Genomic DNA, 18,918 nt, shown 5'->3' on the forward strand with positions numbered 1-18,918 from the left:
TTTTCACTCAGTTCTCACTGGGAAAATAAATGTGAAGATATCAAAAGGAGGAAAAGAACCAGCAACAGTGTGCAAACCTGTAACATCACAATATAAAGGACTTCAACTGGGTGCTAATTGAATTACTGCTTCTGAGGACCAGAAATATATTTGACACATCCTGTAATCATATGAGTGTGGAAACGCATGCGTAGTTTATGTATGTGCACCTAAACCCTATAGTATTTTCAGATAAGCTCAGCTGGAAAGTTTGCAAACCGCCTCCTTATTTCATTCTGCCAGATGAGCTCTTTCTCTTTAATCCTTATCTTTGCCCCAAAGGGTGTTGTGTGTTTGGGGGCACCAAGGAGAGAGGAGTCATTCAGAGCCAAGGTGTCAGAAACGTAGGCCACAGTTTGGTAAATAATACGGTAGATAATACAATATGGCGCAGGTGTAGACTATTCTCTAGAATTGCCTACTTTTAAGGTTATTGAGGAGAGGCATGAAAACCTTTAGTTGATTTTCTTCTGTCACATATATTATGCTTACATGGAATAATAATCTTGGTAAACTCAGTTACAGGATGTAGGGGGAGCAAAAGAAATTATCACAGAGTTCTTAAAAAAGAAAGCACAAACTACAGGCACTTATGCCAATGTATATCCAATAGGCACTCAGTACATCAGTATTGGCTTATGTATATTAACTTCGTTTTCTAAAAAATATGTCAATGTGAGTGAAAGAACCTAAGAACAAGAGTATTCTGTGCGGTATTGTTTGTAAGGGCCTAAGGTTGGAAATATCCAGCACTAAGGGACTGATGCGTGTATTTGTAAATGCATAGAGTGACTCTGTAAACGTAAGACAGTGCTACCAGCGGTTATCTCTAGGGAAGAAAACTGGTGGCTGGAAGCCTAAGGTGGAGGGACACTCACGTGCCTACCCTTTTGTACCTTTAAAATTTTGTACTATGTGCATGTAGTGCCCATTCAAAAAAATAAAATTTTAAATAAAAGTGGGCCTAATTCTCGAAGTGATGGTTAAATTGTATTTGTCATTGTTTTCCAGCTTTCCTTCCTCCAAATGCACATGGCTACCAGATTAATCTTCTTAAAGCCCCACTTTTAACATATTATTGATGTGATCAAGAAGCCACAGCATTTCCCTGTTGCTTCCACACTCGCTCAGCCTCCTCTTCCTGATCATCAAGGCTCTCCGCATTCTGGCCCCGGTCTCCTCTACAATACTAGTCTTAAAGGCTTTTCGCTCCAACACACTCTGCTATAAGGTCGTTTTCCTCACCTTTGCCTGAACATGCTGTGGACATTTTCATCCCCTTATGATGGCTTATGCGTTTTGCCCCTTCCTTCTTTTTTCCATCTATTTTGTGAATACTTCTATGAATTCTTGTTAAATTTTTCCTCAAAACCACACAATTTAGCATTTGATTTTGTAATGTGCTAAAGTTTCATTCGAATTAATCTTATGTTCTCAACTAAATTAATTCACTCGCACATGAGGTGTGATGATTTAAGCATAGTCCTAATCAAGGAATAAGAAGCAGAATTCGGTGTTGTTTCCATTGCGCTATGATTCCTGTGGAAGAGGTCATTCAGAAGATACAACGATTGGACCTACCAATCAAAACGGACAGTGGCCAAGACACCTGTGAGAGGGGAAGCTCTGTGATGGCAAGATTTGTTCTCTTCTTCTTTGTCGACCTCACAGCACAGTGTAAGCTTCAAAGGAGGAGTAAATTGGCTAATTACATCACCCCAGTAGAGCGTGCAACAAACGAAACAAAACAAAACCAACTTAAGAACAAATCTTTGAACGGGCCCTCTGAATTTTCCTTTCTAAGTTGGTAAATTGCTATGTGAAGTGTGGCATTTGGCAGTTTTTACTGATTCGTTTTTTATTGCCTCTTTTTTCTTATTACAAGAATAATAAGTGTTGATCTTAGCAAATGTAGATGAGTAAAAAATAAAATATGTCATCTGTGACTCCATTATCTAATGACAACTGGTCATATTTTGGTGTGATGCTTTCTCGTATTTTATAAATATACATAAAAAGTATATTTGTAAAACTGGAATCAGACTATACATACTTTTAAAATTTAAATTTTATATTTTTATTTCTTAAATTGAAGTATAAGTTATACCCAGTAAAATGCATAGTTCTCACTGCTCAGTGAATTTTTACATAGTATATACTGTTTTGTAAACTTCTTTTCACCTAACAATGGACTGCAACATTTCCCAGGCATTAAATATATTTCCACATCATTTTAAATTACTACAAGGTATACTACTGTATGTGGACCATTGTTGGACATTTAATTTCTCAAAATTTTTCTCTATTATAACTGTGTTTTGGTAAAGATAACCAACATTATTGCTAAGTCTTTGTATACATTCTTGAGTATAATCTTTAGATAAATTCCTAAATAAGGAATTACTTAGAAAAAGGTAATATAAAATTCTGACTTTTGATATGCCAATTTCCATTTCCGAAAGGATGTAGCAATTTCTTCTGCCTCCAGCGGATGCTGACTGTGTCTAGGACTCTTTGCTAACTTTAATATGCAGAATGGGAGAACCGGGTGGTTTAGGAAAAAGAGCTTTCGAGTTGCATTTTATAAAACATGGGTGGGTGCTTTACCAAAATTACTTTAATAATTATCTTTTCTTTTTGATCTTCAGAACAACGTCAAAGCATTGTCCTGACTGTTCTCAGGATGGAGAGTAAAGGAGCAATACTTATCTTTTCTGGTCAATGTTGTCTAGTGTTTGAGAGATTTCAATCACTTTTCTTTTTAATTGTGGTAAAATATATATAATGTAAAATTTAACATTTCAACCATTTTAAGCGTACAGTCAATGGCATTAAGTACATTCACATTGTTGTGTAACCATCACCACCGTCCATTTCCAGAACTTTTTTCATCTTCCAGAACTGAAACTTCATATCCATTAAAGAATAACTCCCCATTTGTCCCTCCCCCCAGCCCCTGGTATCCTCTATTTTTCTTTCTATCTCTATGAATTTGACAACTGTAGGTGTCTCATATAAGTGGAATCATATAGGATTTTTCTTTTTGTGATTGGCTTATTTCACTTAGCGTAATGTCTTTAGGTTCTTCCATGTTGTAGCATGTGTCAGAACTTCCTTCCCTTTTCAAGGCTGAATAATATTCCATTGTATGTGTATCCCAGATTTTGTTTATCTGTTCTTCTGTTGATGGACACTTGGGTTGCTTCTCCTTTTTGGCTATTGTAAATAATGATGCTATGAACGTGGGTGTGCAAATATTTGTTCAAGTCCCTGCCTTCAGTTCTTTTGAGTATATCCTCAGAAGTGGAATTGCTGTATCACATGGTAATTCTATGTTTAAGTTTTTGAGGCTTTGCCACCTTGTTTTCCCTAGCAGCAAATTCACATTATTTTAAAGCTGTTTGTCCGTTATTCTGGTCAGGATTTTGTGATATCCAAGTAGACCTCCAAATACCTCAAGGGATATGAAATTTCCAAAACAAAATTAATTGTACTTTATTTTAAAATTCCATGCAGAACTTTTAGCAAGAGAGGATATATAATGCAGGATTAGTAAAAATAGTGCTTCAGTTCTTTATTCCTCTTCAAAAATAAATCTTAAAAGGGATGTATGTAGGTGAGCTCAATGAAACTATTTTTTTTTTTCAAGGTGATAACTTGTGGAGGCATTTAAAGGGTTGAGGCAGTTAAAATGTTGTATCTCTGACCACTTGCCTGCTTTAAATCCTAGACCTGACCTGCATTTACCAGGCGCACAACCAACTGAAACACAGACTCCCTGGACCCACCCTAGGCCAGACTCACTCCTGAGTGTGGAGAGAGCCAGTCTAGGAGGAATGGCACTGTGCTCCGCTCCAGTCATCATACAGTTCTCCTTCTCACTGTCCTATTTTACTTCCTTCATAGCATAAATCTACTTTAAATGATGTTGTTTGTTTACGTGTTTCTTGTCTGTCTCCCTCTGTCCTAAGAGAAGCACCGTGAGAACCGAGACTTGCTTACCAAGTCTTTTCCTACAATTGTGCTGGGCACAAAATAGGTCCTCAGTAAATACTTATTGAATGAATGAACTATCAGATTTATGACATTTGCTCTCTTAGTCTATTTCCGTCCACTTTTAAACTATTTAAAAAATGATGAAATATTCTAAATACTCAGAAAAGCACCTACTATTCATACTTAACAAATCCTAAGATTTTACCATATTGCTTCAAATTTTCTTCTATCTTTTTTAAAAAAAGACAAAGATAAAAATATAGAGGAGATGGAGAGATGGCTAGTTTGGGGAGTATGCGAAAGTGGACAGTCCTTGTTAGCCAGTAAGACGAATGGTTCACCTGCATCTCTTACGGCCTCTCAAACTACAGATCCCAGGCAGCACTGCGGCCGTCAGGCACGCGGTCTCTTCTTTTCTCTGCTGTAAACAGCCAATGAAAGGTAGAGTTTTCAAAGGTCTAGAATGACATCTGGTGTATTGACTGACCAGCCTTAAATCTAGTTACTGACGTTTGGAACGTGCTTCTGTAAACTAGTTTTAAAAAAGCTTCTCCTGTTAATTCATTCACAGTTCACTGTGCCTCTTGTTGCAGAGGGAAGAAAAGCTGATTTAGCAATCTAAATGGACGCAATACTGAATTACAGGTCGGAAGATACCGAAGATTACTACACGCTCCTGGGATGTGATGAACTGTCTTCGGTAAGACAGTGATAGAGCTGTTCTTTTTCACAACAGTATTTCAAAATTTTTTTAAGGTTTTAACTTTGAACTTTTAGTCACATTGCCCAAAAACCTAATCTTTTATTTCTTTAAAGCATTTTTTGCTCAGAGAAAGTTAAGGATTTAAATATTTCTTGGGTCTTTGATTGAACAGTGTCCTATTACAATTTTTTGGACACTTCTGATTGAATATGTGTATTCTGGCAAATCATCATAGACTCTATTTCAAATATATTAAAAATACATATTTGAAATTTTATTGTAATTGCTGTTGGCTGTGTTTCATAGTATACGTAAGCTATATCTTTATTATGGTAGTTTACACTATACTTGAAATAAAGTGTAATTTTCTAATAATTAGTAATTTTAAAATGTTTTATTAAAATATGTAAGTTTACGTGAGCAGATAAATTATATGAACAAGGAGCATCCTTTTATGTTAATATGTCAAATTGTGTGAGAGAAATTACTTCTTAAAAGGGTGGCTTCTGAAACAAAACGTATGAAAACTCTGTAGTTGATCCATAACGGAATAATGTTTTTAAAGGTTCCCATAGACAATTATAAAGGTTGTAAATGTTTTTTAAATTATGGAAAACTCATTTACAATTTTACCTCACAAGGGTAACACTATTAATGTTTGGTATATTAATCTCCTGTCTTTTTCCTATGTATATTTTTTAAAGACCTGTTTTGAAGGATATTATACATATTGTTGATTCCTGCTTACCCACTAACATTATAAAAAGGATTTCTCCATGCTATTAAACACTCTTTATACATATTTTAATGATTACATTTTTCATTTTATTGTTGCACCACAGTTGATTATTTTCTCATTGTTAAATATTTCATTTACTTGCAGTTTTCCAATATTTTAAATACTGTTGAGATATATTTCAATAACATTATTAAATATATTTATGTTATTTTATACTTTATATATTTATTAAAATATTTATTTTATTCTTAAAATATAGCTATTAATATTAAAATATTTTAAAGCAGAATATTTTTCTATTTATCTTTGTTTCATAAGACTGACGTTTAGTAATAAAATATACTTAGTTTTGTTTGGAGAATAGAATGTGATACTGGACACAAAGGATTAAAATGTCTATCTTCATCACGCTGAAGACGTTATTTTAGGTACCTTGTAGTTACACACACAGGAACAGGTTATAATGCTCCTTTAATTGCATATTTCTCCTTAGGGATAATGTGTTACTCTTGTTTACTTTGGTAGTGATTTACTGTAGCAATTGAGAAAGCTTATTACCATTTTTACCATATGTGTTATTTACACTTTGGATTACACTATTGCCAAATAATTTTTGAAGAAACTATTTAAAATCAAAGGAACATTATTTAGCTTGATAAGTTTCACAATTTAGATTTTTAAAAAATATTGTCATGCTAGGTTATAAAGTAAAAGTTGTTATATCCCTGTAATAAATCTCTTGACCCATTTATTCAGTCCTTTGTAATTATGTTATTGTCTTCTCAGTCTACAAAGGAGGATTAATTTTGAATAGACTAAAAAAAATGATATCATTGTTTATTGATAATGTTTATAATGGTTTCACTTCGTGGTTATCAGTTATAGTCATACTTCTCTGTATGTACTGTGGCGTATATTAAAAGGAGAATAAAAGCATTGTCTTGACATTCCTTTTTCTGGATGTATTTTACCAATTTTGTTAATGGCATAGCGTCTGTAGATAACAATCATTTATTTAAAATGAAATGACCTGTCACAATTTTGTCAATTCTTTTTATATGTATCCTTCCCATTTAAAATATTTTAATGCCACTTTTTGAGTATTTAGTGTAACATTTCCTTTACTTGATTTGTATTGGATGGATTTTCTTTACTTCAAATATTCACTTGATTTGATGCTCTGAAATTGACCAGAATTGTTCATACCCAAAACCAATTTAGCAGTTATAATTTCAAAGCAACCTGATGTTTTGATTCTACTTGTAATAATTGAGTTGAGACACACACATAATTCTTTTGTTTTAGTATCCAGTTCTTTCAATTTAAAGCTTGTGTTGGAAATTAATTAAATGACATACATAAACCATGGGAGGATTTCCATGCTGTTGAGTAGAAAACAAAATCCCCCCCATTTCAGAAACATTGACCAAAGTTTCATTCCAAGTCAGTCAGCTGTTTCTCCGTATATCAGATTTTACACGAAAGACACGTGCTTATAAAATCTTCTTATTGATGCAAACACCACACGCTAGTGGTGTAAGACATCTTCTCTGGTGTGGATCTTATTTGATTTTTTTTGTTTGCTCACCATTTCAGTAGTAATGATAAGACTTCCTGATTTCAAGATTTCATACACTTGAAAATTGAACATAAACTGGGTACATGGAAAAACCTATTTTTTTTCTAGTTCTCTTTCTTATTGACTTCAGACCACCTGGGTTTAAATCTTAACATTTACTAGCTGTGTGATTTGGGAAAGTTACTTAACTTTTCTATGCCTCAGTTTTCTAACCTGCAGACGGGGGTAATAATACTACCTACCTCATGCAGTTGTTGTGGGATTAAATGAGACTTTATATGAAGGGCTTAGAACAGTGTCACATAGTAAATTGTTGTGGTGGTTGTGGGTGTTTTTTGGGCCTCATAATAATACTGTGTGCTTGGAACTTTGTAAATTTATTATCCTATACTTTATATTGTTGTTTTAAATGTTTTATTTTGAAACGATGTTCAAAATAGATTTTTTAAGAGCAGTTTTAGGTTCATAGCAAAATTGAGTGGAAGGTACAGAGATTTCTCATATACCTCCTTCCCCAACTCGTGCGTAGCCTCCCCCATTGTGAACGTGCCCACCAGAGTGGGACATTTGTTACAACTGATGAGTCCTCACTGACACATCGTAATCACCCAAGGTCTATAGTTTACATTATGGTTCACTCTTGAGTTGTACATTCTGTGGGTTTGGACAAATGTAATGACATTTATCCACCATGATGGTATAATACAGAATACAGAATTCACTGCCCTAAAAATCTCCTGTGCTCCTCCTAATGGAATAACTTTTGACTTACAGAAAAGTTGCTGTGTACACTTCACTCACTTTCCCTTAAGGTTAACATTATATCTAATGGTAGGACTATTATCAAAGTCAGAAAATTAACATTGGTACAAAAGTATTAAGTCAACCAGGGGCTGGCAAACATTTTTTGTAAAGGACTAGATCAAGACAGGGTCAAGACGAGGGCAAGGCAAGCAGGGTGCTTAGGACACAAAATTTAAGGAGGCACTAACTCTCACGGTTGCACAAATGCAGAAACTAAGAGAGAGGGTACCTCCTTAAATCTAGGTGTCCTGTTTGTCTCACCCTGATACTGGCCCTGAGGTAGCAAATATTTTAGACTCTGCAGGACTTAACGGTGTCTGTCACAAGTACTCTGCTGTGCCATTGTGAGAAAGTAGCCATAGATAATATGTAAATGAATGACCCTGGCTGTGTTCTAACAAAACTTTATTTAAGAAACAGGTGGTGGGCCAGATTTGGCCTGTGGACCAAAGTTAGTCCACCTCTGATCTAAAGTATAGCTCTCATTCGAATTTCATCATTTTCTGCTAATATCCTTTTTTTCTTCCAAGAGCCAAGCCAGGATCCTTTATTAAACTTAGTTTTCCTGTTCCCTTAGTATTCTCCAAAATGACAAGTTCTCGTACCTTCCTTTTCTTTCATGACCTGGACACTTGGAAGAGTAATGGTCAGTTATTTTGTAGAATGTCCCTCAGTTTTGGTTTGGCTGATGTTTTCTCTTGATTAGATGGAGGCTGTGTGTTTTTGGAAAGAACACTGCAGAAGTGATGTTGTACCTTTCTCAAGTGTATCATATCGGGGTACATGATGTTGATATGTCTTGTTGACCTTGATCACTTGGTTAAGGTGGTGTCTGGCAGATTCTCCTGCCAGGTTTCTCCACTGCAGGGTTACTATTTTCCTTTCAGTAATGAACAAATACCTTGGTGAAGATTTTTTGAGACTGTATAGTGTTTCTCCTCAAACTTTCACCCACTGATTTTAGCATCCTTTGGTGGATCTTGCCTGTAACAGTTACTATTGCGGTATTTGCCTAACGGTTACTTTCTCTTTCCCTCATTCATTTTATATCAATTACTTGGAATTCCTCTGTAAATAAAAGCTATTCCTTCTTTCACATTTATTTATTCAACTATTTTTGTCACTATGGATTAATAGTTGCTGTATTTTATGGATTATAACCCAATATATTTTGTGGCTCACATAGTTTCTATAGCTCATGCTTCACTTATCATTTGATTAGAGTGATGTGGGATGATCTCTCATGGAATTTATTTCAGGGACATTTCTAATATCTGGAGTTTTGTGGGAAAAATTAGTTTCAAATTAAGTGAATTGAAATGATGGATACTGATTAACCCATTTATTAAAATGAATCTTCTCTTTTCTGCAGCATATTCTGCAGCATATAAATTTCCATCACTAGAATCTGTTCATTCTTGTAATGAATAAATCACAATTTTCGGAAAGCTCCTATTATACTACAGTCGTGTTTTCTGAAGAACATTTGTCAGTATATAATCAAATGTTTAGTCAACACTTGGCATTGGGTCAGTACTAGAAGTGGAGGGGGGTGTGGAACAAAACAAAACAAAACAAAAAGATGAGACATAGTGCGAGTATATAAGGATCTTGGCATCCAGTCAAGGAGCCAAAGCTAATACTACTCGGAAAACAATTTGAGAACAAATAAGTACTGTGCTATGTGGTATTGTCTGTAAGTGCAACAGGAATTAAAGAAACAATATCTGAAAAGACTTCAGAGAAGAGGTGGACCTTGAAATGATCTTACTCTATCAAAATTTAGATGCATGGAGGGAGAGACAGAGGACATTTGAAAGCTGGAGAAGATCCATCCAAGTGGGAATCAGATTAGTCCCTATTGCACAGTAGAGTATTTCCTGGCACAGATAAAAATATTGTACTAACAGGATATGGAAAAGATCAGTTTTTAAGTTTTAAAATATAATTTCTAAAATTAATATATATTCAGTAAGGAAATGTAGAGTATGAAAAGAGTGCAAAGGAAAATGTTAACTCAGATGTTTAATATTTGGGAGTATGACGTGTACATGCCAATTATGTGTGCATAATGGTATATCTATGTAGTATGTAAATAAGTACGTGCATATATATATATATATATATATATACATTTATATGTGTATTTTTATATATGTTTGGAGTCAGACTACTTGAGTTCAAATCCTGGCTCTACCACTTACTAGCTGTGTGACCTTGGGAAAATTACTTAACCTTTCTATGTCTTGGTTTCCTAATTTGCAAAATGGGAATAATAATAGTACTCATCTCATAAAGTTGTTGTGGGAATTAAATGAAACGATGTATGTAAAGTGCTTAGAACAGCGCCTGGCACACAGTAAGTCTCGGTAAATCTGAGGTATTATTATCATCATACTATACATATATACGTTACATAATCTCTTTTGAGGTAAAACATGGGTTTGCACCACACATAATGTTTTGTAGCTTACCTTTTCTCATAGAAATACATTACATAAAATTTTTCAGATTATTAAAAGTCTTCTACTACTAGATGATTTTTTAAGGACTGAAAAATATTCCAGCCTATAGCTATATTACAATTAACTTTAACAAATGTCCTATTACTGGACACATAGGTTTTTGTTTAAAATTTATAACATTTTATTCATTGAACCTCCTTATAACTAAATCTTTTCCCACCTCTGATTATCTCTTAGACAAATTCCTAGAATTGGAATGGTTGGATCAAAGAGTATGAAAAAAATTAAAGGCTTTTCATATATATATATATATGAATATATATGTTTATTTTCATATATATGAATATATATTTATATATATTCATATATATATATATATATCCCAATTTCTTACCAAAAGATTTGCGCCTATTTACATCCTCACCAGGAGAGCATTAGACTGTTCATTTCTTTGCACCCTCAGTGACACTGAGGGTCATTATTATCCCTTGGATGTTTTGATACATTTGATTATGAGTAAAACTGAGCTCTTTTTGTATTTTTTTTGGCCAATAGGATAGGCAGTTTTCCAGACCTTGGACATCGGTTCAGGAAGGCAAGATTCAGTGACCTTGACATGGAGAGCCTCACTTGCCCATGGTCTGCACTGGCAACTGGGCACCTGGAGTGGGGATACCAGGAGATAAATAGAACGTGCCCAAGACAAATTAACCCACTTTCCCAGTTAGTTTACCCAGAACTAGCTCTACATAGGAGATTTGTGATAAACTTTGTGACAGTAAAACTATGAAAAGTAATGAAGACACACCTGAACTATTCTAACTTTTAAAAATATGAAATTGGCAAAATACAGAAAAGATAAAGAAGGAACTAACAATCACACATGTTAGCACTACTGAGAATTAACCGTTTTGACACGTTTGCTTTCATGGGCTAATGACAGAATGTTTCCTAATGGGATAGGAATTAAGAAATAAAACATCAACAACAGTAAAAATCCAAAATTTTCTACCTTTGATAGATATGTATAATTGTATCCATTTATGTTATTAAACCCTCCCAAGATATATACATAAATATGTATATAACTGTGTAAAAAATGTATCTTGAAGGATGTAACCTCTTATCTTGGGGGTAGATAGGTAAAGGAGCTTTTTATTCCATATTATAGAACTTTTTCAGGGAGTTTGTGAGCATTCATAAGTTACTTATAATTAAAAAATGCTTTCTCCTAGGCTCTTTGGATATTTAATATTTTAAAATTTAAAAACAAGTCATTTTCAGTTTTCTTCATTATATAAGCAGGTTATGGTGACTGATGGTTAAAGGGAGCACCCAGGAGGAGGAAACACAATTAATAACAGTTCTTAACAGGAAGTCTATCTCTCCCTGTTATACCAAGGGGTTCTCAGTAGATGCTTAACAAGGAAAAGAATAGAGTTATTAGTCTGGGCTTTATACATATGCATATCTAATACAGTCTGACTTTTTGTAAAAGTGAAGAAATTTTTTATGAGAATTGATTAAGGATGACATGGAGCTGATAAAAATGTTTCTCTCCTAAATCGTATGACCACATTGAATTGAGCTGCTTGAGAATTCATTTCTCAAACAAGAGGTAATTTGCTTTCATTAATTAGTGGATAGGAAATATGGAACTTAATAATACGTCCCTAAAGCTGCAGAATTTGGCATATGCAACAGTGGGTAAGATGGCTGGATTTGAAGTTCAACTGCTTAGTTAACAAAAAACTCATCCTTTTAAATAACTAGCTAAATGACTTCAGACAAGTTACTTAACCACTGACATTTAATAATAGCTACGATTACTGAGTTCTTCCTATGATCAGGCTTTGTGTTAAGGGCTCTACTTATGTTAGGCATGTAATGGAAAGATGAGGAAACCTAGGCACATAGAAGTTATATAACTTGCCTAACATCTCAGGGCAGAACTGGGATTTAAAACAAAGCAAACAGATTCCAGAGCCACACGACCACTGTGGTCTCCTGCTCTGTCACTGCAATTACGATGAATAAAGCCAAGTCTTGGTAATTCATGATCATGAGGATTAGAGAGATAAATGAAATGAAATCAAATCATAATTCATTTTAGTTTGGGCTGAAGTTTCTGTTTTCTCAATCAAAATCTTTAACCAAGTTGTTAATTGGTAGCAAAATTATCAGATTTGAATTATGTCCTTTTCTTAAATTGTGAAATTCTTAATTTTTAAAAAAAGGACCAAAAGGCAGGAAGAAGGAACTTTATAATGGACTAATTTATAAACTGGACAGTCATCCCTGAATAACGAATGGCAGCTAAGCATCTTTTAAAGAACTTAAATATGTGAACACATCTTTTATATATTCTTAGGATAAACCTATCTGACCATTTTTGATATTTAAATATATTGAGCTCTTAGGTGTCTTGGGCCATCATCTAAATACAGTGGCAAGTTAAACTGTCATCACAGACCGCGATTTGAATAGGAGCTTTTAGTGGATGCTTTCTGAATTTCGTTATTGAGGAAATTATTTCTCAGAGTAAAAAAGTCAAAATACAAATATAAGGATCAAAATAAAAAGTTGGGTTGATCATGGCTGTTTTGGGAAGGACTGATGCCCAACTTCTTCCTTCATGCCGTTTGAGTTGGACTCCTTATTTTGTACATTGATTTTTGTTTTAGGTTGAACAAATCCTGGCAGAATTCAAGGTCAGAGCCCTGGAATATCACCCCGACAAGCATCCTGAAAACTCCAAAGCTGGTAAGTATTTAATAATAGCTATTTCTCATGAAAATGAATAGCATATAGAACTAAAAAGCCATTGAATAGTAACAGTATTCTTTTATCTGTTATCCTCAAACTTACTCTTTCATCCAATATTTTGCACTGTTAAATGGTAGGAAGGGAGGAAACCATGGAAGGGTCTTTTCTCTAATAGCAGTTTTTAGCATCTGTTTTTCTTTCTGCTATAATGTGCTGCTTCATGGTTGAAAATTTGTCCAGTTAATGCTTTGTTTCACCAGTTCCTGAGTGTTAACATGACTTAAATAAGTTTGTAACTAGGTGGTTGTCTTGATGAGAACCTGGCTGTGTCTTCTTTGTTTCAGGCACCTGAATATGTCCATATATTATATATGATAATATATTCGTACTTTTTTCTTTATCATAATTTAAATTCCGTTATCACAAATTTAGACATAACTGCTTATGTGCATCTCAGCTTGAAAAAATACGAACAAATCTGTTATCCTTCCTTAACCTGTCTCCCTTCTGCTCCTTCCCTATCGCTCTCCTTCCCCTTAGAGCCAAACTTCCTGAAGAAGCAGCCCACGGTTGGTATCTGTACTTTCCTTCCACTCAGTTTTCAATTTATCCCAGTCTGACTCCCTCCTCACCTTTCTCAGAAACGGCTTTTGTAATAATCACCAAGGACTTCCCGGCTGCCAAATCCAATGGTTTGGTTACACTTCCCGGCTGCCAAATCCAATGGTTACTTTTTAGTCCTTATCTTCCCTCAGCCTGCATCAGAATTTGACACTGTTGACCGTGCTCTCCCTCTTGAAACACTCTTTTCTCTTAGCTACCAGAATGTGCACTCATGCCTTCCCTCCAGCCTCTTGGGCTGCTCTTTCTGTCTCCTTTCTGTCTCTGCTGTCCTAATGTCCACTCCCAAACTCTCTTCCTATCTTACTCCCTACTTTCTCTCTGGAGTCTCGTCCAAGTCTGCGGCTTCAATTATCAGCTCTTTGTTGATGGCTCCCAAGTCTATTCTTTTTTTTCTAAAGATTTTATTTTTCCTTTTTCTCCCAAAGCCCCCCAGTACATAGTTGTGTATTCTTAGTTGTGGGTCCCTTTATTTGTGGCATATGGGATGCTGCCTCAGCATGGCTTGATGAGTGGTGCCATGTCCACACCCAGGATTCGAACCGGCGAAACCCTGGGCCGTGAAAGCAGAGCGTGCAAACCTAACCACTTGGCCGTGGGGCCGGCCCCCGCAAGTCTGTTCTTAACTCAGTTCTCATTCCTCATCTTCAGAGTGTAGTTTCAGTTACCTCTTGGAAATCTCCATTTGGAGACATTTCAAAGTCACCCTGTCAAAAACTGGGATTCTCCTCCCCCCTCTCTAAAATCTTGCTCATTTTTCTATGTTTCTCCATATCAATAAATGGCACCACCATCCATCAGTTGGTCCATCCACCACCTGACCATCAGTTGGTCAAGCAGAAACCTTGCCTCCTTCCTCTCTCTCAAGGCTGCATCTGGTGAATTACCAAGTGCTGGCAATTTACCTTCTACATCTCTCTTCTGTAGGTCCTCTGCCCTCTTCCTCACAGCCACTGTAGTAGATAAGCCACCATCATTTCATGCCTGGATCCATACAGCACTCCTTATTTCATTCTGCACATAGTGATCTTTCTTTTTCATTATGGAGATAAATAAAAGATTTAACATGTATAAAAAGGTATAAGAATACTATGATGAGTGCCCATGTACATATCAACCAGCTTAAAACTTTACCACTACAGTTGAAGTCTCGTTTTTTTTCTTTTTAAGCATGCAGATGAATAGCACATTCTATTTTTACTTTTCTTGGTGAGGAAGACTGGCCCTGAGCTAACATCTGTTGCCAATCTTCTTCTATTTTTTCCCCTCCCAAAAGCCCCGGTTCATAGTTGTATATCCTAGGTGTAGGTCATTCTAGTTCTTCTATGTGGGCTGCTACCTCAGCATGGCCTGATGAGTGGTGTGTAGGTCCATGTCCAGGATCTGAACCAGTGAACTCTGGGCCCCCAAAGTAGAGCATGCAAACATAACCACTCAGCCATGGGTTGAAGTCTCTTGTGTATTCCTATCCTGATTTTATCCTCAGGGTAGGTAATACTATCTTAAGTTGAATGATTATGTTTACTATATGTATATATGATAGGTATGTGTATAGTGTGTGTGTATATATATATATATATATATACACACACACATATATATATGATTTTTTTTATAAGGAAATAATGTGATTAAGACCTGTCTATACTCCTGTCAAACTCCTCTTTATTAAAATTTTTCCCCCTTATCTTAAAGCTCTTTATTAATTTTCTCTAGAAATCATTGATCCCATTGATTTGTATAAACAGATTATTTTCCAGTGTATGAAGTTGTCTTTTGTTAGATACTTAATTATTACTTTTGCGCGTTTGATTTTTCCCCTTTTTATTAAGGCGTAACTTGTTTAGGGCAACATGAACAAATAGCAAGTGTGAACTTGATACATTTGTGTCTATATATAAGTTTATCTCCTGCCCAGATGAAGATGTAGAACATTTCCAGCAACCCGGAAGTCCCTTTTAGTGTCCTGTTCAAAATCAGCACCCTCTCCCATTTTTGGATCTCTATCATCGTTGATTAGTTTTGCCTGGTTTTGAATTCCCTATAAATGGAATCATGCAGCGTGTACTCTTTTGTGCGTGCTTCTTTTGCTTTACATTATGTCTGTGGCATTTACCCATATTGTACCTGTAGCAATGGTTCGTTCTTTGTCATTGCTGGGCTTTTAGGTACAAGCCCTTTTTGTTGTGCTCCCCCACTTATCTCTCCATCTTCATCTTCTCTCCACCACCACACCTACAGCCCCATGTTTCAGCCACTCAGAATTACCTTGGTTCCTTAATGTGCCGTGTTTCTGCTCTCCAGGCCTTTATGCCTGCTGCGTTCTCTGCCTGGAACACCCCCGAGGCCTGCACACCTCCCTGCCCTGCTTTGACTGGCTAGGTGATGCTCCTGCATCAGGTCTCACTTAGCCATCCCTTCCTCCGGGAAGTCCCATGTGCCACGGCCGCGCAGAGCACCCTGTAGTCGGGCAGCAAACTGTGTATCACATCGTCTGCTTGTGCCCTGTCCCGGTGACTCGTCACGCTGGAAGCTCAGTGAGGCAGGCCTCCTGCTTATCTTGCTCACAGTGGTTTGCCCCCCACCCAGCACAGCACTTGCCTTGGAGGACACCTACTTTGAGCGAATAACTTCTTGAATGAGTGAATGAATGATTTCATGAATGCTTCTTTAGGAGATATATTAATTGCCTCTCTGAAGTGGAGTTAATATTAAGATAGATGTCCTAACGTAAAAGTATAACAATTTAATAAACGCTTAAAAATAACTACCACCCAGGTTATTCTTTAACTGGGTTCTTTACCAGTGAAGCGTGGCTTTGAGTTGTTTCTCTGTCCCTGGCAAACAATGTCTATTTAGGACATGTGATGAATCACTGTGCAATCATTGCCATTTCTAGTTGCCATAGTGACGGGACTTTTCATGTACAGGTTACCTCAAGGCTTCTTGTTCAGAGGAACACTGGGCTGTGTAAATATTGTTTAAAATGAAAAGGTACACAGACATCAATATCTCCCCTTGTCAAGGTTGTAGTTGATAGAAGATTCAACCTTCGGGTAGAAATTGTTTTCAAATATGTTTAAGCATCCATTTACTCAATTTGGGTTAAAAAGACTTTCTGAAAATGTAAGTGGTTATTTACACACTTGGAGAAGGATTAAGGTTAATGAGAAAAATATTTTAAAATCTTAAACAAAAACTCACCAGATGCTGAATATTAGCTTGATGGAAATCCAGAATACATTGGACAGATTTTGAAATGTATTTCATCAAGGTGAAAGGCTAGCCTGTAGAGCAACTGCAAGTAGGAGAAATTCAACTTGTATATGTGCCTTTTTGGTCCACTAAATGTATTCTCAACCATTGCCATTGAAATTACTGTTTTGTTAGCATAATGGAGTAATAGATATGAACGCAGGCTTGTCTGTCTGGATTGCTTCTAGCTCCAACTTACAAGCTAGTTGACCTTGGGAAACCTTTCTGAGCCTCAGCATTCTCATATGGAAAATGGGTAGGTTAATAGTATATTACTTCATGCATCTGTTATGAAGATTAAATGAGATATCCTGCATGTGGGAAGGGCTCAGTGTTGATCATTATGATTCAGTGGACTTTCTTTTCTTGTTTTTATGCAGCATTCCAAGATAAAAATTTAACAAAATGAGATTGTTTTCTTTTTTGTAAGTAACCATTAGATCTTTCTCGCTTTCATTAAAAAAAAAAATAAAAAAACGCCTAAATCTAAGGCTTTTAGAAATCCCTTTTCCTCTCCAGGTATGGGTGATGTAGGCAGGATTGGTTGTGCTTTAGAAATTGTTTTCTGTCACTGAGCCCAACAGCTCCTGGCTGGTGCTCATGCTAGTCCCGTGTGTGTGTGCGCAGCAGTATTGTTTCAGGCCAATGCTTTATTAATTTCTCTTTGACTCGGAAGAAAGGGGTTTCAAACTAAATTAACGACCTGTAAAATGGTATTTTTGTTATTGATTTGCAGACTTCAAAGACATTTGGATATTTGAGGGAGGGGAATTCTTTGTCCCTTGCTAACTTTTATCTTTCAATGTCTCAATGTTTTGCTACTTTAAAAACTCTTTATTGTGGGGGCAGCCTGGTGGCGGAGTGGTTAGGTCTGCACGCTCTGCATTGGCAGCCCAGAGTTTTGCCAGTTTGAATCCTGGGCGCGGACATGGCACCGCTCATCAAGCCATGCTGAGGCGGCATCCCACATGCCACAACTAGAAGGACCCACAACTAAAAATACACAACTATGTGGGGAAGGGGGGGTGCTATGGGGAGAAAAAGGAAAATAAAATCTTAAAAAAAAAAACCCCAAAACAGAAAAAACTCTTTATTGTGGGCAGCCTGATGGTGTAGTGGTTACGTTTGCACATTCCACTTCGGCGGGCTGGGGTTCGAGGGTTCAGGTCCCGGGTGTGGATGCACACATCACTTGTCAAGCCATGCTGTGGCAGTATCCCTCATACAAAATAGAGGAAGATTGGCACAGATGTTAGCTCAACGACAATCTTCCTTACCAAAAATCCCCCTTCTTTATTGCTTTTTTCCTTTAGAGTAAAAATAACATACAGTAATAAATAATGTTGAAAGTGAAAGTCTGCCCTTATTGCTCCCTGCCAGAGATTCCCCATTAACAGTTGGTGGATTTTCCCCCACAGTTTTTTCAAAGCATGTTCTGACATCATATTATTATTATTTCTCAAGTAATTGTATAAGTGGCCTATATTTAAGATGTGGTGTAATCATACAAATTCTATTGTGAAATATGAATTTAAAAGAACTTCTGTATTTTCAAAGTAAGCCCAAAAGTTAAACCAGAGTGTCTCTCAAAGTTTCCAGCATCATTTGCTCGTATATGCCTGTAAAATGAGATCTCTCTTCCCAGAATGGTAAATGTTTATCTCGTGTGATTCATTTTATTAGCTGATATATTGAAGGACAAATATAAACCTAAACTCATTTTTATTAAATGTGTTGAAGATGGAAAAAGGAAACAAACACCTAATGGGAAAGATAAGGTCTCTTTTGCTTTCTGCTTATCAATTGTTAGAGGGATTGACATCAAAATAATTCCAAGCAGGCTTCTTTCATTCTGGAAACTCTGGAAAATAGGCCAACAGTAATGTACAAAGAAAAGGTGACTCATAGATAAATATGTAAATCTTTACACCGACTGCTCTCATAGTAACTG

The 18,918-nt window shown here is 36.1% G+C and overlaps 1 protein-coding gene across 2 annotated transcripts in view; it reads left to right on the forward strand.

Annotated features, from left to right (window-relative positions):
• The first annotated feature begins 4,522 nt into the window (after positions 1-4,522).
• The window catches only part of DNAJC12 (DnaJ heat shock protein family (Hsp40) member C12), a 39,267-nt gene continuing 24,871 nt past the window's right edge, over positions 4,523-18,918 (forward strand). For both annotated transcript variants that reach the window (XM_046654321.1, XM_046654320.1), the window contains exons 1-2: positions 4,523-4,735; positions 13,010-13,088. In XM_046654321.1, the coding sequence (XP_046510277.1) occupies positions 4,658-4,735; positions 13,010-13,088 (157 nt within the window). In that variant the 5' untranslated portion in view covers positions 4,523-4,657. The remainder of the gene's footprint in view (positions 4,736-13,009; positions 13,089-18,918) is intronic.

Source organism: Equus quagga, chromosome 2 (assembly GCF_021613505.1).
Source record: "Equus quagga isolate Etosha38 chromosome 2, UCLA_HA_Equagga_1.0, whole genome shotgun sequence".
In the NCBI taxonomy this organism is placed as follows: Eukaryota; Metazoa; Chordata; class Mammalia; order Perissodactyla; family Equidae; genus Equus; species Equus quagga.